The sequence below is a fragment of the Gossypium hirsutum genome, chromosome D07 (genome assembly GCF_007990345.1).
Source record: "Gossypium hirsutum isolate 1008001.06 chromosome D07, Gossypium_hirsutum_v2.1, whole genome shotgun sequence".
Taxonomy (NCBI): domain Eukaryota; kingdom Viridiplantae; phylum Streptophyta; class Magnoliopsida; order Malvales; family Malvaceae; genus Gossypium; species Gossypium hirsutum.
In genome coordinates this window covers 58,693,084-58,716,407 of record NC_053443.1, presented here as the reverse complement: position 1 = coordinate 58,716,407, position 23,324 = coordinate 58,693,084, and the positions used below count along the sequence as shown (strand labels likewise).

At 32.6% G+C, this 23,324-nt stretch overlaps 4 protein-coding genes across 6 annotated transcripts; 2 read left to right on the top strand and 2 right to left on the bottom strand.

Moving 5' to 3' along the window:
• The first annotated feature begins 11,809 nt into the window (after positions 1-11,809).
• Positions 11,810-14,482, top strand: LOC107904820 (B2 protein). The gene is made up of 6 exons (XM_016831316.2): positions 11,810-12,049; positions 12,577-13,164; positions 13,264-13,364; positions 13,698-13,781; positions 13,883-13,993; positions 14,120-14,482. Exons 2-6 carry the CDS (start codon positions 12,588-12,590, stop codon positions 14,162-14,164), a joined length of 918 nt encoding a protein of 305 aa, XP_016686805.1. The 5' UTR covers positions 11,810-12,049; positions 12,577-12,587; the 3' UTR covers positions 14,165-14,482.
• A 224-nt stretch (positions 14,483-14,706) lies between these two features.
• LOC107904821 (transcription and mRNA export factor ENY2) lies at positions 14,707-17,170 on the bottom strand. Its single transcript, XM_016831317.2, has 5 exons — positions 17,054-17,170; positions 16,885-16,972; positions 16,702-16,796; positions 15,290-15,366; positions 14,707-15,210 (listed from the first exon to the last, which is right to left on the bottom strand). Coding segments are annotated over exons 1-5 (336 nt in total). The 5' UTR covers positions 17,056-17,170; the 3' UTR covers positions 14,707-15,136.
• Positions 17,171-17,314: 144 nt separating this feature from the next.
• LOC107904818 (protease HtpX) lies at positions 17,315-20,413 on the top strand. 3 transcript variants are annotated; one of them, XM_016831315.2, is made up of 9 exons: positions 17,315-17,667; positions 17,743-17,800; positions 18,101-18,168; positions 18,268-18,447; positions 18,698-18,794; positions 19,277-19,386; positions 19,478-19,611; positions 19,678-19,861; positions 20,109-20,413. In XM_016831315.2, exons 1-8 carry the CDS (start codon positions 17,425-17,427, stop codon positions 19,811-19,813), a joined length of 1,026 nt encoding a protein of 341 aa, XP_016686804.1. In that variant the 5' UTR covers positions 17,315-17,424; the 3' UTR covers positions 19,814-19,861; positions 20,109-20,413. The 3 variants fall into 3 exon arrangements, 2 of the variants coding, with proteins under 2 accessions (XP_016686804.1, XP_016686803.1); XM_016831314.2 differs by having other exon boundaries at positions 17,324-17,667; positions 18,098-18,168; XR_005916464.1 differs by lacking the exon at positions 20,109-20,413 and having other exon boundaries at positions 17,321-17,667; positions 18,098-18,168; positions 19,476-19,611; positions 19,678-19,691.
• On the bottom strand, positions 20,381-22,284 carry LOC107904817 (uncharacterized). Its single transcript, XM_016831313.2, has 3 exons — positions 21,970-22,284; positions 21,363-21,881; positions 20,381-21,261 (listed from the first exon to the last, which is right to left on the bottom strand). Exons 1-3 carry the CDS (start codon positions 22,064-22,066, stop codon positions 20,687-20,689), a joined length of 1,191 nt encoding a protein of 396 aa, XP_016686802.2. The 5' UTR covers positions 22,067-22,284; the 3' UTR covers positions 20,381-20,686.
• Positions 22,285-23,324: the final 1,040 nt, after the last annotated feature.

Genomic DNA, 23,324 nt, shown 5'->3' with positions numbered 1-23,324 from the left:
GATAAAACTTTTGGTCATTGGTCAAAAGTTATATCATTTGATTTTTTAAAAAAGAATTATAACTATTCAAAAAATATTATTTGAATAGTTACAAAATTAAATGAATAATTATTATTATTTATTTATTCATAAAGACACCTATTGAAAGATGTCTCTATGAAGAGACATGAAAATTCCTATAAATAGGAATGGGATTTCATTTGGAAATCATATCAACAAATTCTAATATTATTTCTTCTCTTCCTTCATTTTCTAATATTATTAGATTATTCTATAAAGTATTGCTGCAGAAATCCTTTGTAGAAATTGAGTTTTTGTTATACATTACTCAGTGCATAGTGGACTATTCTCGTCAGTGCAAAACGCAAATAGTCATTGGCTTCATTGTATCCTCGAGGTTAATTTGCTTGGAACTCGTTTGCACACTGAAGATAAGTGGGGGCGAATATAACCTTAAAGATAGTGGCTTGATACACGCCTTGGAGCCTGTCCTATTTCTTCTTTTTCTTTTCGAGTTCCGATCGTGTGTTCGAGTTTTTTCCTTACCGGAGTTTTGTACTAACACTCGAGAGACTTGCTATACACCACAATATCATCAAGGTAAACAACCACAAAACGACCAAGAAAAGGTTGAAGTACCTTATTCATTAGGGTGCAGAATGTAGCTGGGGCATTCGTGAGTCCAAAGGGCATCACAAGGAACTCATTAACATGCTATTTGAGATTATGTTAGTTTTGAAATTCAAAATTTTAAAGTCATTTTCATTCTCAGTGCTCTTATTAAGCACTAATTACAGATCCTTATTTGTTCTATTTTTTTCCAATACAAACTAATCTATTTTTGTCTTTTCTCATTCTAATTTGATTTAACGTTCTTGAATGTTGTTGAAACGAGAAAGAAAGGGTAAAGTAATCATGGTTGCCTAGTTGCTATAGTTAGAAGAAATTGCTTATTACAAATAAATACATTAAAATTACAATTGGAGATAATTATCGAGCTTGACTAGTTTTTCTGCTTTATAATATTTATTTATTGCTCAATGTCTAATCCAAATAATTTTAAATTTATGAGGAAATTATACAAACTTTTATTAAATTTTCATTTTTTAGTAAATTGACGTGAAATATCTACCATACATGCTTCACGACCATAAAGTAAATTCTTGATATTCAACATAGATGAATTCACTTCAACCCAATAAGTTTACTACTTGAGTTTTTTTTTTCAATTTGAAGAATAAGATAAATCAAAATTTTTATGTAAAATTGTGTTAGTGAATTTGGTTTTAAAGTGAACATATGTTTGATTTTTAATAGTCTAAGGGTGGGTTTGGATGGGTAGTTAGGTGTGGTGTGTTTAGTTTATTTTTAGTATTGCTATAATATTTAATTTCACTGTTATTATTGTTTTTACACTTAATTTCAGTGAACACACAATCCATTCAAATTCACCTTAAAAATTATATGTTTAGACTTTGTAATGTGAATGTTATTATAGCAATTAACATATCATTAACATTTAAGTTGAATACGATAATTTCATACGGTAATTAATGTTGAATTTCATAGTTTGGTAATTAGATTTGAATTTTTTTTTGTATGTTGAACTTCATAATTAGTTAATTAAATTTCAACTATTAACATGTAAGTTGAACTGTTTACATATGAGCTCAAGGTTGATTGTAATTGGTTTTGAATCTATACACAAAGACATTAGAATTGAACTTGTGAAGTTTATTTCAAACTCTTTTGGGATTCATTTGTAAGCTTTTGTTTCGTTGCTTACATTGAATGTGTTTATGAATTGTATTTTGAGTTTAAATGAGTTTAGAATTTAAGTTATAATAATTTGAAATTTTAAGATATCTTTTGGTAGTGTTTGGAGATGATAGCATTTTTGAATTTATTTTTAGCTTTAGGGTTCTTTAAAGTGATATAAGGTCCTGTAGTAAAAAGCTACAATGCCAAGGAGTTGTATTAATACTTCTCTGTACTTCTCCAAAGGTACTTGTACCCTTGCTTTAGTTTGCCCTTTATACTGTTTTGGGTCGTTTTGACTCTTTGAGGTTCGTTTTGAGTCCCAAGTACTTTCGATCACTTTTGAATCACTTATAAATTATTTTGAATTGATTCTAAAGTCTCCAAATCAACTCAAAACTTGACTTTATGATTTTATAAAAAATTTCAAGTTTTGAAATTTTAAATAACTTTGATATTCTGATAAGTATGCGCTTTGATGGCACCTTCATTTGTACTGTACATCAAGATCAGTGAAGGGTATTACAAATATGTGAAAGGAAAGGTTGAGACCTATAAGACTAGAGTTGTCACAAAGAGTTACACATCTAAAAGAAGGTACCAATTACGAGGAAATTTTCTCTGTAGTAGTGATGCATAAGTTAGTCCACATTTTTTTAATCTATTACGGTGGTTCTTGATTACTAGATTTGACAAATGGATGTCAAAACAATGTTGAACAACTATCTAGAAAAAAATCTATATGGTGTAATTCACCAAATATACAACTAAAGAAAACGAATATAAACTTTGCAAATTGTTAAGATCCATATATAAATTTAAGTAGAAATTTTGATGTATATAAGTGTCTTGTTATGTATCTTAATGTATAAAAGTCTTGATGAGTTGAAGATTGGTGATGAATATAACATTTGATGATGACTTTGAATGTTGACCATGGCAAGTGAATTAGTTAAATTAATGTTTAGTTGAAATGGTATATTTTGATTGATGTGCTTGAGATATGTAATGGTTGATATGTTTCATGTTTAAGGCGTACAAGCCATTAATGTGTAAAATGACCATAAATGTATGAAGTTAAGGTGATATAGCATGTTTCAAAAAGGATTGGCATAGGTAAGGTTTGATAATTATATGACTTGATTGTTAGGTTGTAATGACATTGAAATGTTTAAGTTTAATTGATGAATAAGTGTTGATTGTGTTGTTAAGATGTTGAACTTGAACATTTGAGCTTGTTTAGCATAATTCGGTAAGCTTTGAATTAAGTAAATGTGATGATTTGTGAACATATTGAATGATTGTTGTTGGAAATATTGAAATAGGTATCAAATGGTTCATTTTTATAAAAAATAAGGTCTATGCCCAACGACCAACCTACCTTGTCACAATGTTGGCCAATTGTAAGTGAAATCGCAACGTCGAGTGGCTTGAAGTCGTGACATGACATACTATTTTGGCAATGTGACGAAGTGGAAGAGATAATGTCACGATGTTGACCCTGAACTTTTAAACTTTTGCAATTTGGTCTTGTTTTGTGCTCGGATTGGAAAAAGAGCTTTTGTCAGCTCGATTAAGATTCAGAATCGATCGTTTAACATAATTTTGAATGTGATTAACTCTTGCTTACATGAATAAATGATCTTACGTTGTCCGATTGACTGTGGTTGCTTCGACAATGTATGTAGCGTTTCGTAGCTCAGACCCAACGATCAAGTAGAGTAAGGGGTGTTACATAGGTTGACTTATCAAGTAGGGTAAGGGGTGTTACATAGGCTGACTTAGGCGAATTTAAAACCAAAAAATTACCTAAGACTACACGAATTGCGAGACGAAAGTTCTAGCCCTATGACACTTGCACATGCTTTTTGTCTCTTACTATTAGGTATAGGATTAATATATCCTTTTTCTTTTTTAAAGAAATATTTTTCTCGTTAAAAATTTCATACTATTCTATTTCTTTTTGTATTTGATTAGATTAAAAATTGATTAAGAAAACACCTACTTCAATTAATCCAAAAATTCAAATATTCATATGAAAAGACATCGAAGAATGGCTCCCAATTTGCATTTGTCCGATTTGCAAATTTTGTACAAGCGAGTAATGTGATGGAAATTTTGAACGGGATTCGTTTCATTGATAATAGATCGAAGCAAAGGTATCGAAGGAAAACAACGAACCTTTTGAATAATACTAATGATTTGGTGAGATGTTTTGGCCCTGAGTTGTTTGTAACTCCAATGCTACAAAGATAGTTATGGTTTAACCGAAGGAGGTTGTAAGAAACCAAGAATATATGGTGGAGGGACTGATAGATACTGAGAACTTACGATGGTTGGAAAAGTGTTTAGTAGGGTGGTCCTTGGATTACAATACAATTAACACCTTTGAGAAATAAAAAATTCGTGGTGTCATTATATAAAGATTATTAAGGAAAATGTTCCTTCTCTATTGAGAAATGGAACAGACCACAAGTATGTTTGATGGATTTAACTATTCTAAAAATGCAACTTTGCATGGGGTTTTTGAGAAGATCACTAAATGGTCGAAAAACATAGAGGTTCATGACATATTCATATGAGTTTCCAAGGATATTACTCAGGATTTGTAGGCTCCCTTTTATTAAGTATGCATTTTATTTTTCTCAAAAAACATAAAATTTTGCTACATAGTTCAACTAAACAGGAAGGTTTTAGAACTCGACTAATTTATCTAATTCAATTAAATAAATTAATTTAAATATCATAGAAATTAAAAATTATTTTAAAAATAGAGAAAGCCTGCTCATCTATCAGTCCAATCGATATTATTGTCCATTCATCCAATTCGTACCAAATCAATAACTGATCTAATCCCTTATTTTAAACGGATCGAGTTTCAATCCAACTTATCTGATCAGATTTTGAAAATAGTGCTAAAGAGCAATGAGTACCCTATAACCAGAGTTTTCATAGGTCCCAGTTTGAGCAGAGGCATTTACGACCAATTAATCTATCCCACACTGTTCTTTTAATTTGGTTAAGGAGAATCTTAGCAGTTCTTGATGGTCTTGTATGTATATATTGAAACTCTAGTTTTAACTTAGTTCTGAATTCTAGAAATTTTAGCTGTAAACGGTTGGAGTTTAGTTTACACCAAGAACAAGAATAAGAAGAGCAAACAAAAATTCATAAGTCCTCTGCTACCTTACTTTTATTGCCATTTGCTGTTGCAGCTGCTTGTTTCACCGCTTATTCCTTCCGGTGCTGCCGCTCGAATTGCTTCAATTCTTGCTGCCAATTTTGATACTTCAATTAGTTGCTTGCTTTGAGGTTAGTTCAATTAATGGTAAATTTAGGCAGAGTTGCAGGCATTATCTTACTGGATACACAGGCATATGGCCTGTAAAGTTTAACCTACAATCTCCATGCTCACATCTTCATTGGCCTGTAATATACCTAAACTGCGTTTTGGAAGAAACAACAAAAGCCTTTATATGGGTGTGAAAGATCCAAAGTGCAGTAGTGTTAGTTACACAATAGGAAATAGGAAGGCTAACCCTGACACGATACATGACATATTATGTGGAAGAATGGTCCAGGAGGAAGGTCTTGTTTTCCAGCAAGAATTGGTGGTTAGATCCTTTGATATAGGCATTGATAGCAAAATGTCCATAGTGGCCTGGGCAAATTATTTACAGGTTCTCAGTCTGCTTTCTTTTATCATATATCATCCAGCAATTACATATATATATATATACTCGCGTATATTCACGTGTTTATTGATGTAGGAAACATTACTTAACCATTTTGAGAAGGTAGGAGTATTGTCAGATGGTTTTTCAACAGTGGAGATGAGTAGAAGAGATCTTGTTTGGGTGTTCTATAAGAGATGGATATCATCGTAGATCGTTTTCCTTCATGGTAAATTATCCTATTAAGCTTAATCTGTGTTTAAAATACCATGTTTTAGTTTCAAATTATTTGTTTCCGTTACTTTTATTATTTAAGTAATAAAAATTATTTATATTTAATTTATGAAAATATATAAATATTTATATAAAAATATTTTAATTATTATAAACAAACCACATACTTTTCAGGTCTAATAAATGGTAATGTTTAATATGAGATCTGATTATAATGGGATCTCATAAGATGCTTTTTAATTCAACGGTTGTGGTAAAAAGATAAAAATGAGAGTACTACAGTTGTTTGATCAAGTTACGTTAGAAACTAGAAATTTGTACTAGTGACCTGAAAATTAGTTTCTCTCCTTCTTAGTGTTAAAATCAGTTGAATTGATTAAAAAATAAACTCACGTTTCTCAATGTAAATCCTACATGGTATGATCAATAGTGAATTGGTGTTTCTTTCTCTCTTTTTATTTCAAATCCTTGATTTAAAAGGATCCCACTGGGATCTTTAAGAAGATGTCACCCTAATAAATGAAAATGAAAATGACCTGTAAAATTAATTTATGGTTTTTCGAATTATTAATTAATTAATTAATTAATTGAAGTTCAAAAATAGAATTAAATTAATTGGTCTTTGTGAATTCGTTGAATGTAGAAATATTAGATATATTTTATTATAGATTTTTTTACGGTAAAGTTGTCATGATTTTAACAGAATTAGAATTGGGTTGAGAAAATTATTTAATTTTTAAATTAATTAATTAATTAAAATTTATTTATGACATTTATTTTGGAAAATAGAAAAACATGTACTCGGTTGGATTGAATTATAAAGTGTTTGGTCAAAAGTTCAGGAAGCACTTATAATTAGACTCAATATGAGAGAGGCCCAAAAGCCCCTCATGTTAATATATGGGCAGCAAACCCTAGTATACCTAACTAGGGTTGTCAACCCTCTCTCTCCTAGTTCAATAAGGGTTTCACTTCTTCTTCTTATAAATAGATTACACCGGTTGGGTTAAACACACAACTCTGAGATATTGCTATTTTGCCCAAAAATAGTGAGAATTTATTTTCTATGTATAAACTATATTTTCTAGAATAACAATTTTACTAGTTCCTATTGAAGAGAGATTTACTTTCCCCTTGAAAGTAAAGTAAATAATTTTTAATTTTGTGTTTGATTTGAATTTGTTCGAGCTCACACTCGAAGCAGTTATTGGTATAAGAATAACAAAGATGACCGTTCGATTGAAAGTTGGGAACAGTAAGGATCCGTCTAGCTGAAAGCATAGGTGTGATTTTGAGTAAAGTTTATTTCTATAAATATCACAAACCGACTCGATTTTCAAAATTTTTAATTTTTTGTTGTGCAAAAAAATTGTCTTTGAACCAGATCTTTTCCAACAATTGGTATCAAAAAGTCAAGTTGTTCTATGTTTATAGTATAAGCCGATACTGAAATTTTCTCTCATATTCATGTGTGATTAATTTTGATAAGATGTGGCATGCTTGTAATTATAATCATGTTTAGGGAAATGTATGTGAATGAATGCATGCTATTATTTTATTATTATATATGATAAAGTAATTTTGTCAAAGTTGTGATTCTTAGAAAATTGATTGTAATTATTATTAATTTTTGGGTATATGTAATTAGATTGTGGATTATCATCTTTACGCATGATTTATTTATTTTATTATTTTAGAATAATTTATGTTAGCAAAAAATGGACATAAGATTTATGTAACCAATATTTTCGATAGAACCTAGAGAATCGAGACACATCTAGGCTGATCGAGACGATGCAAATTCGACCCAACAAAACTGGCGAAAGACCAATGGTGGTCCGACAGCGGAGGCTGTTGGTGGTCTAACGGTGATGGTTGACAATATTGGCCGACAGTGGTGGTTCGATGGCGGCCCAACGACTGTGAAAAAACGATGACAACATGAACTGGTACGACAATGAAAGTCTGTGGTGGCAAAATATGAGACCCAAAGTATGCTTTGATGTGACTTTTGTAATTTTTGTTATTTTTCTAGGATGAAATCAAGAAAACTTTGGTTGCTAAGGGTCATTTAAATTTTATGCTTTTATTTATGGTAACATGATAATATTTATTTGACTACAAATGTATGTTCATGCATATGTATGATAAGCATGTCATATAGTTTAGGGAAAGAATGTCACATGTACTTGTCATGCATTTATTGATCATTCATGATTGAAATCGGATATTAAAAACCTTACATGTTTTTAATAGATTGAGTAGGAGAAGGTCTCTAAACAATACCTATAGCCTCCATCAATGGTCTCTTGTGATGTCATAACAATTTAACTACGCCATGATAGGATTGCCATGTGGATCTCGCTAAGGAGATTTATCTTGTAATCGTATGATAGTTGGCCAACCCTGTTGTAGGTATTACCATGCGATATAATAAGAAGTTTTTTTTTCAAAGAAGACAACTAGTCACAACATGTCACTATGTGAAATTGTCCCACGGTGACTCATTTTTGGTACAAGATGTGATAGGTGTTGAGTTGATGGTTATACACTCAAGATCTTCTAATTAAGTAACTTCCCACGACGCTCTACTTAAGTTAGAATGATGGTCAAACGTTAAACGATTCTTAGTACGTCTGAATGCCTAAGGAAATAGGTTAATGTATTAATTGGATGGAAATCCATATTCTTACTAGTTGATTAAGATTGCCCCACGAGAACTTAATTCATTAGGTGTAGAAATTATTGTTACAATGACTTGCAAATATTTTCAACGTTTAATGTAAGACGCATGCATAATCTTAATGCATACCATAAGTTGCAAAATGTTTTCAAAATATTTGTTTAATACAAAGATATTAATGAATGAATATTTTATTTTCAATTCGAAAATGACACCTACTCCCTTATTAAATATACTCGCTGAGAACAAATTGAATGAAAATAACTATAAGGAATGGAAAATGAAACTCATGATTGTCCTGAGTTATGAGAAACTAAAATCAGTCATTTATACTAAATGCCCTTCGGCTACACAATCTGAAGTTAGAAAATGCTGAAAGGAGTTTGATGAGATAGCTCATTGTTATATATTGGCAAGCGTGACCAACACCCTTTATAAGCAACTGGAGAGTTGTAAGACTGCCAAAGTGATTTTAGATAAACTAGAGGACATGTTTAGAGGCCAAGCTGCCTTGGCTCGATAGTCAACTATAACTAGTTTGATGAATGCCCAGCAAAAACCCGACACTCTGGTTAAAGGTCATATGATCACTCTTATGAGATACTTTTTCGAGGCTGCGGATAATGAGACCAATCTGGACCAGAATATACGCAAATAAAGATAGTGTTCAAAAGCTTGTCCAAGGACTTTGTAGGATTTTGGGCCGCATATAACATTGAAAGCTAGAATCTAACGCTTACACAACTCGTGAAGGAATTATAATCCTATGAATTGAGGTTGAATGATGGTTCAGTCTGAAAAGCAAAAGCAAACTTAGCAATAACTTCTTCCTCTAAAGGGAAGGGAAAACATACTAAAAGAAACAAGGTTAAGTTTTCTGGGCCACCAAGAGTTCTCTAGAGGGTTAAGTTGAAATATTTGTGCAAATTTCTTTTGGTATCATTAAGAACTTCAATTTTACAAATAATCACTTATTAGAGATTTGATATTCAATTTGCAGTAATTCTCCTTTAATTAAAGAGATTATTCAAGTTGTTTAGGTAGAAAAATCATAAAAGGAATTAAAAGTTCTATCTTAACCTTGTAAAAGATAAAGAGCTATAAGGGTTATACCCTATTACTGAAAAGTGGCAATTCAAGTCAGTGAATTGAGAACTCGTTAACAAATGAAGCCAAGGAAGAGGATATAGAGAAATCAGGCTAAATCTCTATAAATTTCAATGTCAAATTTTCTATATCTTTTCATTTAAAAAAAAAAATTCACTAATTCACCCTCTTCGCCTTTTTCATTCATTCAACTAACACTAATTTATATATATATCGGTTTTGTAAAGATTAAAATAATAAAAATTAAATCCTTTAAAAAAAAGAAAAAAAAATGCTGAAAGTAAAAAGCATAGATTTGCAACATGTGCATACTTTAAACATCATGCAACATTCCTTGTTAATTTTTTTAAATTATTTTAGATACGATTTGAATTTTTATCAGAACATTTTATATATATATATATATTAATTATTTTAATAATGGTTACTTAAATTAATTATATAAAATAAAAAATTATTAAATATAAACATATCGACGAGCAATGATAAAAAATAGTTACTAATAAATATATATATTTTTCCCTTTTTCTATAACAACAATGTCACATTTTCTAATTAAAAGTGTCGCATATGATTTTCTGATATTTTAAAGCAAATTAAAAATTTAGGCAAATATGGTGAGTAGAAGCATGAGGAAAATTATTTTTCGATAGAATAAACTAAAAAAAAAATTCTCACGAAAGCTTTGATATATATATATTAAGAAACTATATTATATAATATTTTATTTAATAAATTTGAAATAAATATTTCAAATAGAATATCAATTTTCTTAAACAATATATTTAAGACTACCACTAAGAAAATTTATTATAAATGTGAATTTAAATATACAAGTGGTTCAAGAAATCCAAAGGTAGTCCTCTTAATTTAATATGCTAAAATTTAAAAAAAAAAGATAAAAAGGAAAATAAAAATGATAGTGAAGATATATTTAAAATTAGAATTTTGAGGTTTTACGTTAAAAATCTTAGTAATTTATTTTTAATAGTCTATTTTTAAGATTTTGTATAAATTATTTTAAAACATAATTTTCTTATAACAATGTTTTTATAAAAGACGGTCTAAATAATTTGTAACTTCAATTTAGGGTGTGCTTGATAAACTATTAAAATTTTTCATTTTAGTGAAAATAAAAAATTTCAACATTAATTATTATTTTAAATTGTTTGATAATCATTTTAATTTTAATTTAATATAAAATTTTCAATAAAAAAGTGTTGAATAAAATAAGTAGTTAGGTAGCTACTTATCATTTATTATACAAAATATTATATTGATTTTATTTTATTAAAAAATTAAAATAAATTATTCTTTTTAAAAAAAAAAGAGATATGCAAATTATCATATTTATCTTTCATTCAAACTATCTAAAATAATCTAAATTATAATTTTCTAATATAAATTCAACACTTATAAAATTTAACAGTAAAAGTTTAATACTTAAATTTTCAGTTTATCAAACACGCTTTAGAATTAAAAAAAACCTTTTAAAAATAATTATTTACTTTTATCAAACAATAAAATTATATTTCGTACTCATATTTAATAATTTACCAAATAATTTTTAATATAAATCAACACTTATAAAATTTAGTACTTAGTTTTTCAGTACTTAAATTTTAGTTTATCAAACAAACCCTTAGCTAAAAACTTTATATTAGAATTTTTTTATCAACACTTTGAATTTGTGATATATAAGTGCTTGACAAGAGTTATGATTACTACTCTAAATAAGTTTTGATGACTTTATATTCAGGGGTGAAAGTCGAAACCAGAAAATTATTTGGGGGGCCGAAATTAAATTGTAATTTTTACAATAGAAAAATGCAATTTCACCAGTTTAATAGATTATATCTATATAATTTTGAAGGATTAAATCAAATTTTTATATTTTTAAATAGGCCAAAGTACAATTTTACTTTTACTAATTTAAAATTTTAAAAATATTAAAGGAACCAAATAAAAAGAATTTTATTTTAGGAGCCGGGCCTCTGCTAGCCCCTAGTTTAAATAGATATTCATGGATCGGGTCCAACAATTATCCAATTTCAAAAATATTTTCAAAACTAAACTAACTTTCAAGTTACTCTGAACCAACCCAAACCCATTTTATTATTGGAAATATTAATAAAAATAAATATTTATATTTATATTTTATAATTAAATTTAAAATAAAAATATATATTTTTATTATTTGAATCTGACCCGGTATAAAAAAATTCAACTAATCAAAAAAATGTTTTAGACGCGACCAGTGAGGCGCGTAGAAGAAAGAGAACTCAACCCGCAGCGCACTTCCTAGATTTCGGAACACTGACACCACACAAATTTTTGTTTCTTTGGTTTGAAAAAAAAAAGAAAAACCAAACTTGGCAAAAAAGCCGTAAAATACTAGATTTGCAAAGGGCATTATCGTCACATCAACCTATAAAAAAAAAATCCACCACAGTCGAGAGCAGTAATCCAAGCATTGAGAAAAAGATAAAGTGCTCTTGCTTTGTCTGTCTATTCCAACAATCCTTTAATTTGGCTTCTATATCCTTTGAATCAACCTTTGCTAAGCCTAAAGAAGCTTTACTCTTCTCAGTTGGTAAAGTCCGCTTCTCTTTGTTTACTTCTTTGTTAAATCTGAACATTATTTTTTATTATTCTTATTTTTTTATGATTTTGATTTTGATTTTGATTGTGTGAGTCTTGTTTTTAAGTTGATTATATATGTGGGTTTTCTGATTTTGGTTTAATTTTTTTGTATTGAGTTTGGATTTGGAAAAATGTCGGTTGCTTTTTGAGTCAAGTGCAGTTGACTTTTTAAGTTTTGAGAAAATGTTAACTTTCTAGGTTTTTTGTTGTTGTTGTTGTGTTGATATTTCTCTCTTTAGTTCAAGTGATGGTTCAGTTCTTGAGGTTTTATATGTTATTGGGTAGAAATTGAAGCACCTTGCTTGATTTAGTTCTTTTGAAAGTGTTTGTTAGCTTAGGTAAAAGTTGAAAATGAAAAAGAAAAATTAAAATGCTGTATCTTTGCTTCTTTTGTGTTTGCTTAGTTTTTGATCTATTTCTGTCTTTTCTTCTGTAATTTAACAGTTCTTTACAATCTGTGTTGTGTTCTCTTATAAGGGATTTGCAAGATGGAGAGAACGAATAACTTTTGGCAGTTGGGAGATGATCTTCGGGGACTATCAAAAGTCGCAGAGGATCACAAATGGTTGATGGCTGCATCGAAACTGGCTGAACAGACGAGGACAAAGGGTGAACGCATGAACAATCTAGATCTTTCCAAGGGTCCAGCTGAAATGAGGACAAGGGATAAATTCGGGTTCCAGGAAGACAGCAAGCTTGAGAACCTTAACTTTAATGTGTTGAACTTGGACTCTAAGGTTGGGGATAATGTAAGCAAAAGTTCCTTCCAAAATGGTATGTACAATATGAATGCTGTTTACCAGAAAAATAACAGTATTAGCCTTGGAAACCTGACTGGCAACAAATATATGAGCAACAATCAGAGCAACAAAGATGTCAACAATAACAGCAGCACCAAGAATAACAACAATGGCAATGAGAACAGTAATGCAAACAACGCCGTTGACAAAAGATTCAAGACTTTGCCTGCAACTGAGACACTCCCGAGAAATGAGGTGCTTGGAGGGTACATCTTTGTTTGTAACAATGATACGATGCAGGAAGATTTAAAGCGCCAGCTATTTGGTAAGACTTGTATTCTCATTGATGTTATTTTCAGTTCATTAACTTCTATTATCAACATTAGCAGGTAGAATTCTTACATGCTGTTATTTCATTTAATAGGTTTACCACCAAGATACAGGGACTCTGTTCGGGCAATTACACCTGGCTTGCCTCTATTTCTCTATAACTACACTACTCATCAATTGCATGGTATTTTTGAGGTTTGTTCCCCACTTCATTCTTTTCTAGCATTCCTTTCATTTACTCTATAATGCTTGGAGCTCTTGGTTGATTAGGCGGCGTTAGTAATTCATTTTACCCATTAGAGTTCTCTCTGAATGTCTGCATTTGCCTTGGTTTTACTAGATTAAAATTCATTGCGCAGCAAGTTATGATTATGTTATGTCTTTCTTGTGATTTAATGTGATGGTAAGATTTAGCAGTGATACTTTTTAATGGTGAGATGAGATTGCTTGAAGAAATAGATGTGATGATCATTTTAAATCTTTTCTTCCCCTCTCGTATGCTGTTTATGGTTTCTTTTATATGCACAGGCGGCAAGTTTTGGGGGTTCTAACATTGATCCGACTGCTTGGGAAGACAAAAAGTGTAAAGGCGAGTCAAGATTTCCTGCTCAGGTAAAGCTTGGGTTTTTATGGTTTTTAGGATCTCTATTGTTAATTTTCATGGAAGATTGCACTAACTCTACCCTTTTTTTCCCTTATCCCCTAATAAACAGGTGAGAATCCGTATTAGGAAACTCTGCAAAGCATTGGAAGAGGATGCTTTTCGGCCAGTCTTGCACCACTATGATGGTCCCAAGTTTCGTCTTGAGCTCTCGATTCCTGAGGTATGACAAACAATTACAAGTTTTCCGCAACATTTGCTTCCATTCCCACATATATTTCATGTAAACTTTCCTAATAATCAAATTCTTTTAGTCGAAGCTCATGAGTTTCAAATTGGACTTTTGCAGACTTTGGACCTACTAGACCTCTGTGAACAAGCTGGCTCTCCATAAGCAAAAATGTTAGCTGAGTGCAAATGTAGCAAGGGTTATGCAATTCAGCTGCCTGCTTCTCAAAGATTTTTAATGGAGCACAAGCTATGGCTGTAAGTCCAGTTGGTGAAATCATCTTTGAAAAAAAGTAGTAGGAAATGACATTTGCCAGCTGAATAAATGCATTAGTATCTTGTTAGCTTTGTAAAACCTTTTTACATTATTATATCTTATGAATTAAAACCCTATAAAATTAGACTTGCAAGATGTGAAAGAGAATGATGACTGTGTAATATTAGAAGTCCTCAAGAAATGAAGGTCATTTGTGCTTTATAACTATCTCCTCTCTTCCTTGTGTTGCTATGTTATCTGAAAATTCACGAAAGATTTTCCATTTTCATATTATTGATATATCACCCAAAAGCGTGCTAATCAACCTTTGTACTTAAAGAAAGATGAGTTCTAGCTGGGCAAAAATAACCATGATATCAAGAAACCCTCATGTACGTTTCCACTGTAAATGCTCTTGTTAACAACAGATTAGGAGACTCAAACCAAACACCTTAAGAAACAACATATTTTACCAAGAATTCATTGAAACATGCCATAATAGTTTATCATCCATAAGGTCAACCTTCCCAAGGAAGATGAACAAACTTGGCTTCAATCAGAGGACTAAAAGCAGAGTTTTTTTGCTCCAATGCTTCATCTAAACCCAGGAGCTGACAGCAAACAGGGAATAAATACAATAGTAGACAACTGGAAACGTCTATAACTTGCTGATTCCCTCGCAGCAAGATTGGATAAATGAAATTCCATCCAACTTGCTGTGCCTGCAAACACTGATAATTCGTTTGACCAAATGGTATTCTTCTATTTCAAGTAAATAACATCACCTTAAACAAAACAAGGCTTCCATTGAAATCCATTTAGCAAGTATGAACAGCTCTATTGATTTCCCACCACTTTGCTATGACCAAAGTATGCTGATGATCAAAGAGCAGCAGACATGAGAAACGTGCGAATTCTTTGCAATAGCTCAGCCTTTACGGAGTCAGGAACGGAAGCTGCATAAGCTAGGATTTAACCATACCATGCATATACATATCACGATAAAATAAAGGAAAAAAGAAATTAGATTCTTACCTCTGCCTTTTGGGGTGATCAAATGCACGAGGTCATCTACAGTGACATTATTTCTTCCTTTCTTCTTAACATGTGCCCTGCCGTTCATCAACGTGAAATAGGTTTCATGAAGAATAATCAAGATTGTACACAAAGACTGAGGTACACAAGAAATTAAATACATCAGAATCAACTTAAATACGTAAAGGAACAAATAGTTCGTTGGATAAATAACTCATCTTTTAGGGGAAAAAGCCTCTAGTGGTACAATTATCTATTTTGTGAAATAGCACTTCATTTCTCTTTTTGTCTATCGTTGAGAAGAAAAAATAATAATAGATGTTGAAGAAGTAAATGTTGACAAAAGAGTTACAAAGCTTCTCATAACTATCAAGAATAGTTCAATACAAAGATGCTTTGTCAATCTCCAAAAGCACCACACCATACCATATAGCTAGAGCTAGATACAATCCCATGCATCATTTATATGCCTTAAGCATCTTTCATTCATTATCGTAATAGAAAGGCTTCATTAACAATTTGGCCCTTAAATCATACCCCAAATCTCAGATTGGTACTCCAAGTTTTTGTTTTTTTTTTTTCTTTTGGCATACACTATCAATGTTGTCTAGTTTACCCTAAAAAACAATACCAGCCAATAAGAACGTGACATATAGATGTTCTTATTGGTCGCTGTACACTTTTTAAGGTAAAATGAGATGAAATGATAATTTTGCTACCGCTTTTGACAAAAAAGAACTTATAAATTCCAATTTGGGAATTGAGGTATAGTTTACGGACCAATTTACTAATAAAGGTCAATAGAAAACACTATTATCTTTCATTCAGTCAATATCCAGAAATGCAGCATATCTCTCACATTTTAGACATGGTCCTGCAAATTGTGTCTATACAGAGTAGGAATCAACAGAAAAAGAACCTTAGAACCCACAACAAAGTTATTCTCATGGATTAATATCTGTTACTCAGACTTGGTTCCTTGTAGGTCCCCATATCCGTGTGTCAAGCATAAGTGTCTGATACGGATACTTCAAGAAAAATGAAGAATCCAGTAACATAGATTAATAACTTGCTCAGAACCGATGGTTGGCAAAAGAGGGAAGTGTTTGTTAAGTAATGTTACATGAGATGAACTAATTAGTTCAAAGTACTCTATTTGACTTAACTACCAATGCTCAACATTAAACTACTTAATTTTAAGTATTCAAAGCAATCGAATTGCCTTAATACTACCAATGCTTAACATTAAACTACTGAATTCTAAGTACTCTAATTCTAATCCTGATTCCCTCATCTATGAGTAATCTTCAACATTGTCTCCACTTTCAGATACTAACAATGCAAAGTTGCTAACCCTTTCAAACACTTCAAACAATAACTTGAAACAAAAGGAACAGTAAAAAGTAGAAAACCTGCAAAGAGCTTTCATCTCATCCTTCCAACCACAGTCTATAAGCCTTTCTCTTAACAACTCCATTAATCTCTCTTTTTCCCCACTCTCAATCAACTGCAAAATTCAATCAAATCACAGTAAATAAACTAAAAAAGAATACCCAACTTTTTTCAATAATTAAAAAGAAGAATAAAAAAAACACCTTGACGTTAATAATTTCTTGAAGGGGGGGTTCTTTCCCTTGATCTTCTGCAGCATCTGGGGTTGGTGGTCGATTTACTGAATGTTTCCTGTTATGAAAAAAAAAATTTAAAGATTCAATTTTGATTATATAGTTTTTACTTAGATTTAAATAAAATTAAGAGTTCTACATGATTTTGACGACAAATGAAATTGAAGAAAAAAAGTTAATCTTGGAAACAGCTCAAGAACGAGAATATGAGGGGAAAAAGACGGGATTTTTATTTTCTCCCCTTGGTGGACCGCCATGTGAAACGACAACGTTTTGGAGGACAGAGATGATGGAAGTGTTTTACCATATGTGTCCCTGGGGTTAGTTCGAAACTACGAAAAAACCTAATACGCCAACGGGCGGAAGACAAAGAAGTGGCGCCAAGCGGTTACCATAAAACTACAAAAAATATCTTTGAAAATTCATTAATACAACGAAAAATATCCGAAGAATTTTAATCTCTTCCGTAAACACTAAACACTTGGTGTTGGCGTGTTTTCCGTCTAATCAATGGCTTCTTTGGTTCTCTCTTCTCTCTGTTTCACTTCTCAAAAGCCTTGTTCTTTTACGTCTTCGCTCCGTTTCAGCTTGGGAGCTCTGACGGGATCCAGATCCGCCGCTCCGTTAACTGTCGGATTCCGACCGGTGAAGAGGAGAAATGGAAGAATTAGGGTTTCGGTTTACTCCAGAGCTTCTCCTCTTGTGTTTCGGGACCTCGACGCTGATGATTTCCGGCATCCGCTCGATAAACAGGTGGGGATTTATGTTGCAAATTTAATTTGAGAATTTATTTTAATCAATTATTTATTTATTTACTTTTGGTTGCAGAATACGCTGATCTTGAAAGCGATTCCAGGGCTTAACGAACTAGGAAGAGCTTTACTAGGTAATTGCTTTTACTAATTAGGATTTGATAGTTTTGAATAGTTTTTAGAAAATTCAAGATTAGACAGTAAATACAGAACTAAATTTCATTGACAAGGAGGAAATTGTAAGATGTAAAAGAAAATTCATGTAAGCCATTTATTTTGTTCTTCGAAACTGTGTCTTTCTAATTTGGATTTTGGAAGCAGAAAAACAAGTGAAAGGAATTTTTTTAATTAAAGAGCAAAACAAATCCTTATTATAATTTATGGTAAATGTTGAATGTTAAAGTAGCTTTTTTTCCCTTAATGCTTTGTAGCAGGAACTGTCACAGAGCAAATCATGCTTCTTGAGAATATAGGGACTTCAGTCCTTGTTTCGAAAGATCAGGTTATTTGATGTTTAGAAGATTGTTGTTTAAAGTTGTTTTGATCGGTTGTATCCAACGCAAATTGTTTCAAATTATTGTCTTTTAATTTCTTGTATCAGCTTCCTGAACTTCATAAAATGATGATTGAAGCTGCGGGAATATTGAATATTGAATCTCCTGATCTCTATGTTCGGCAAAGCCCTGTTCCAAATGCTTATACACTAGCTATAAGTGGTAAAAAACCATTTGTTGTCATTCATACTAGTCTTGTGGAGCTTCTGACGCGAAACGAATTGCAGGTCTTCACTCCTTTCTCATTCTCTTTTACTAAATGACTTAAACTCGCTGTCCATTTTGGTTTTCCCTTTTAGTGTATTGACTGCTGCTTGAATCCTCTAAGACACTAGTTTTCCATTACAAAATGTTTCCATATTCATATATGTGATTATAAATGTCTAAATCAGATTAGATGTGCTTTATTTTCCGTAGTAGTGCTGTGTTTTAAAAGATAAAGTACCATTAATTTAGTTCTTTTCAACTTTGAAATAGGCTGTTTTGGCTCATGAGTTGGGTCATCTCAAATGTGATCATGGTGTGTGGCTTACCTTTGCAAATCTTCTCACTCTTGGAGCTTATAGTGTTCCTGGTATGATTTTAGTTCTTTCCATCAGTTGTGGCAACTTAGCTAATGTGATACAATTTTAGTTTAGCTAGAGCACATTATACTCGAGAAAACATCTCAGACAAGGCAAAGGAGCTTATGGACTTTTAGGATAAGTGATTCTTTGGTTTAGTCTGTTGCACTTGACCTTTCGAGGAGGGCTTCATATGTTGTTGTGGAGTACATTATACGATTGAGAAAACAACTTGGCTGGTATGTATCCTGTGCTGTTCACTGAGGAGAAGAACAAGAGAATCTTGAGGATGATTGTCCTTACGGAACTAGGATTAACGTTTTTGATCTCCTATTGTAGTGTATAAAACTTTGGTGGCACATTATCCTCCAAAAGATTTATTTTTTCCCTAAACAACTCAAGCTTTTGGCTATGAGTCTGTGGCATATATCTGTAATAGTGTTCTACTGCAGATAATATACAACATGGCTTTGAATGCCTTTGTTTTTCACAGGACTTGGTGCCTTTCTAGCTCAGACTTTAGAGGAACAGTTATTCCGTTGGGTTAGGGCAGCAGAGCTTACTTGTGATCGTGCAGCCCTTCTCGTTGCACAAGATCCCAAGGTATGAAATATCATTCTCTGAGCCAACACAATCTGCAATTATATAGTTGAGATTTCATTATCTGATTTTCTTTGTGGTGCACCTACAAGAGGTTGTCATCTCTGTTTTGATGAAATTAGCTGGTGGCTGCCCATCAATGGCTGATCAGCTAAATGTGGATGCATTTTTAGAGCAAGCTCGCTCTTATGATAAAGCTTCTTCGAGCCCAGTTGGGTACTATATAAGGTAAAGCATTAAAAATTGGCCTAGAATTTTCCTTTTCGTTGTGTCTAATTAACTAATGATGTCCAGAAATGCTCAAACGCGGCAACTTTCACATCCTCTGCCTGTTCTACGTGCACGTGAGATTGATGAGTGGTCAAGAAGTAATGAATACAGAAGCCTTCTTAAACGTGCAACTCAGATGAACGTTGTAGAAAAAGTTTAGCTCTGGTCTGGACCTTGAGAAAGTCAAAGTTGAAAATAGCTTTAATAGGTATGTGTTGCATGGTTATTTTCAGAATATTTTACCCGCATATCTTTTTCTTTCCTATGTTTTACAGTACAGTCTATTTTTTCCTGAATAACAAAGAGCCTGCAACTCACCATTCACAGTTTTTTTATTGCTATTACCTTGCATTTGTTTCATTTTAATACATGACCTATAGTAATAAACACATACAAATTGCAACTTATGCTTTTTCTTATATTAAATCAGAATTTTCTTTTGGATGTTTTTCCAGATTTTGACTTTGCCTAGCAAGATTTGGTTCCCTTTATGTTTATAGAAGATGCTTTGCCAGACAGAAAGAACACAGAAAATGGAGGAAGCTTTTGCCCAGAGCATCTCTAGCTGTGGTAAAACATTTGTCTGTAAAGAACCACAATTAGTTAGAGTCTAAATTTACGGTAAGAGAATTATATATAGTTCATCTTTGTAACTATGATAGAGATCGTTTTAACATATGCTTCATACTCAAAAGAACAGAATACTGTATATCGTTATCCAAAAGGATAAAGCAAATATAGCATTTTTTTTTCTTTTAAATCCTGTAGTAAATACAATGCTTGCTTGATTAATATTTTCTACAGTGTGCCCTGAATTTTCCACTGTTCCCAACTTAATAGATATGGCATTGGCATATAATTTTCCGCAGAAACAACTGTTACTCCATTCAGGGATTGAGGTTCTTTGCTTCCACTACAGATTGGTGCAAGTTCACCAAAGGGTTTCTAATTCACTTCGTGAAACAGAATTTTGATGTCAACAGAAAAGGCTTGCTCAACTAAGTAGCTAAAGAATTGCATATGCTAGAGCTCATTACCATAGAATCACTATGAGCAATAACAGAGAAATCAAAATGTTCGGATTGATTATGATTATCAGGCCATTGGAGGAGAGCAAGACTACATTGTCAACCACAGGACCGCAAAAGATACCATCTTTTGTCTGACTTCTTGTGAAGCTTGAAAAAATGATTGGAGTAGCTCTTGAACCTGCCTTGAACTTGATCAAAGATTTCTCTGCTGATCCTGTCCCATTACTTCTTATCGTAAAATTCTGAGCTACTGATCCGGCTTGAACTTCTACGATAAAATCTCCTTCACAGGCATTGTTAGCATCTCCTAGTGTGAACTCCAGATTATATGCAGAACCTTCTGCAAGTGTTACTTCGGTATGTATGCCAGCTGAAATACCTGATACAATCTCCACTGCAGCATTGCCATGGGGCACAAAGAAGTGCTTGGAGCTTATATATTTGATTGTCCCAACCACAGCCCATTGTCTTAACGGTGATTGAACTGGACTTAATGCAGAATCAAGTAGAATCCCCTGAGTGGAGTTGCTTAAGAATTCCGGGCCAAATTCGAATCCTCCATTCAGCAACAGGTTATCTGTGTCCAACAAAAATATGCAAAGCTGTTAGGGAGGATAATGGAAAAAATCTTCAACATATTCCAGATTCCATCTGAATGTTAGGAGCAATTGTTAGTACCTTTGCTTTGAACCAGTTTTTCTACTGCTTTGACAAGTAATGAGTCGATGACCGGCCAACATGTGGAGTTATCATCAGATTCAACTGCTTGGCTTTCAAAGACGAGGTTAACTGTTTCATCCTGACCGCTAAGACCTAGGTACTGGCCATAGCTCTGCCATGCTTGCTTCCCATAATGCTGCTTGAAAGAGAAGATCCCCTGATTGTCTGGTCCTGAAACTATTATATTAGCATTGGCTGAACAATTCTGACCACCTGGAGCTAAAGTAAATGTAAGTATATATTCCATGTAATCGCCGTTGGCTTGGAAAGTCTGGTTGATTTTGGCATCTTGACCCAATTGTATGGCATGTCCATTATCTGGCAACGCCATGATTCGACCAGCTGTTACATACTGAACTGTCCCTTGGAATGTCCATCCTGGGATCGTGTTGTTTTCATTCAGCAACACAAACGGGACACTGCTGTTTCCGGTCAAGTTCTTTGGTGGCGACTCAAAGTCGGAATTCTGAAGATAATCTGTGAATAAAGTGAATGTCTTACACGTGTAACAATTATATGCAAAGCCAAAGAAGGGGAAAAATAAAGAAAATGGAGCTTTGTTTACCTGCAGATGCAAATCCAAGGAAGAAAAAGAGGAAGAAAATGGAAAACAATAGAGGGTGCTGCATGTTTTGGATTGAGATAGAAGAAGAGGAAGTCATTAAGCTGAGTATATATATGTGAAGGAGTTGACTTGGAGTTTAATTGATTATCAAATTAAAAGTCCTACGAGTTGCTGCAATGGTGGATCCATGTAGTCATTAGTGGCCTGTTCACATTTAAGAAAGTCAAACATAAAAAGGAATTGTGGCATGTTATATATTCTAACATTGCTGATATTTTAAAGACAAAGATAGTCAAATTCTATGCACGATAGAACCCTTCTTTCATGGATGGGGTCCTCCATGAGAGCAAGTTCAAAGTCAATGGATCCCACGGCGATTGGTATTCATTCTCGATGAGGTATTGTACATTTTGGAGTTGTTGCCTAAAAGATGTTTGGGTAAGGATTGTTGGACTCTGTTGGTGATGAGGTATTGTTTATTTTGAAGGTAAAGATCATTCTCACGATTTTATTTTATTTTACTTTTTCCGAAAAAGGCATCTAATGAGGGGAAGATGATATTTTTATATGTTGCCAGTCAATGCTTGTAGATTGTGCTTTTATGAAGAATGGTCATATCTAGAGCAGGTTCGCATGAATGGTACCAGTGTTTATGCAAGGAAACTGAATTGCAGTCATGATAAGATATTCTTCGTTTCGAAAGCGAAGATTTTGATAGTATTAGATATCTAAATTTGGAATATGTCCTGTTATTACCTAATATTTTACAAGTTCAAACCTAAAAATGTAAGCTCGGGTTTAGATCCAAACAAATACAAACAACTCAAATTAATGAGCAAACTAGTCTAAATAACAAAATCCCACCTAAGACTAGTGACACACACACATAATGAGACAAGCCTCAAAAGCTTTAAAGGACTTTCCCTAACAAAGCACAAGTGCTCTTTCACGAAGCATTCTCTCCTTTTTATTTTCTTGAAGATTTTCTTTAGCTCAAGTTGTAGGCACGAAATGAATAAGGGATCTAGTAATCCTGAATTTGCAAAGAAAGCTTACACGCAAAACTGTTAAACTTAGGGCATCTACCCAGGCAATCTTGAACAGAGAGCACAAAGCTTATAAAGGCTCATGCACACCACCAATAAGGTACACAACACCCTTTTATCCCAAACCTTATTTCACACTCTCTCTTGCTTATAATCATACTGACTTGAGTATTGGAGAGTGCTTCAACGACAAATTTTTTATACCCTTTTGACCTGTTCCCCTTTTTGCTGATTGTCGCAGCTTACTAACCATCATCTCTGCCTAACCCTCAAAAATTGACATAAACAATTGGCACCATCTGTGGGAAC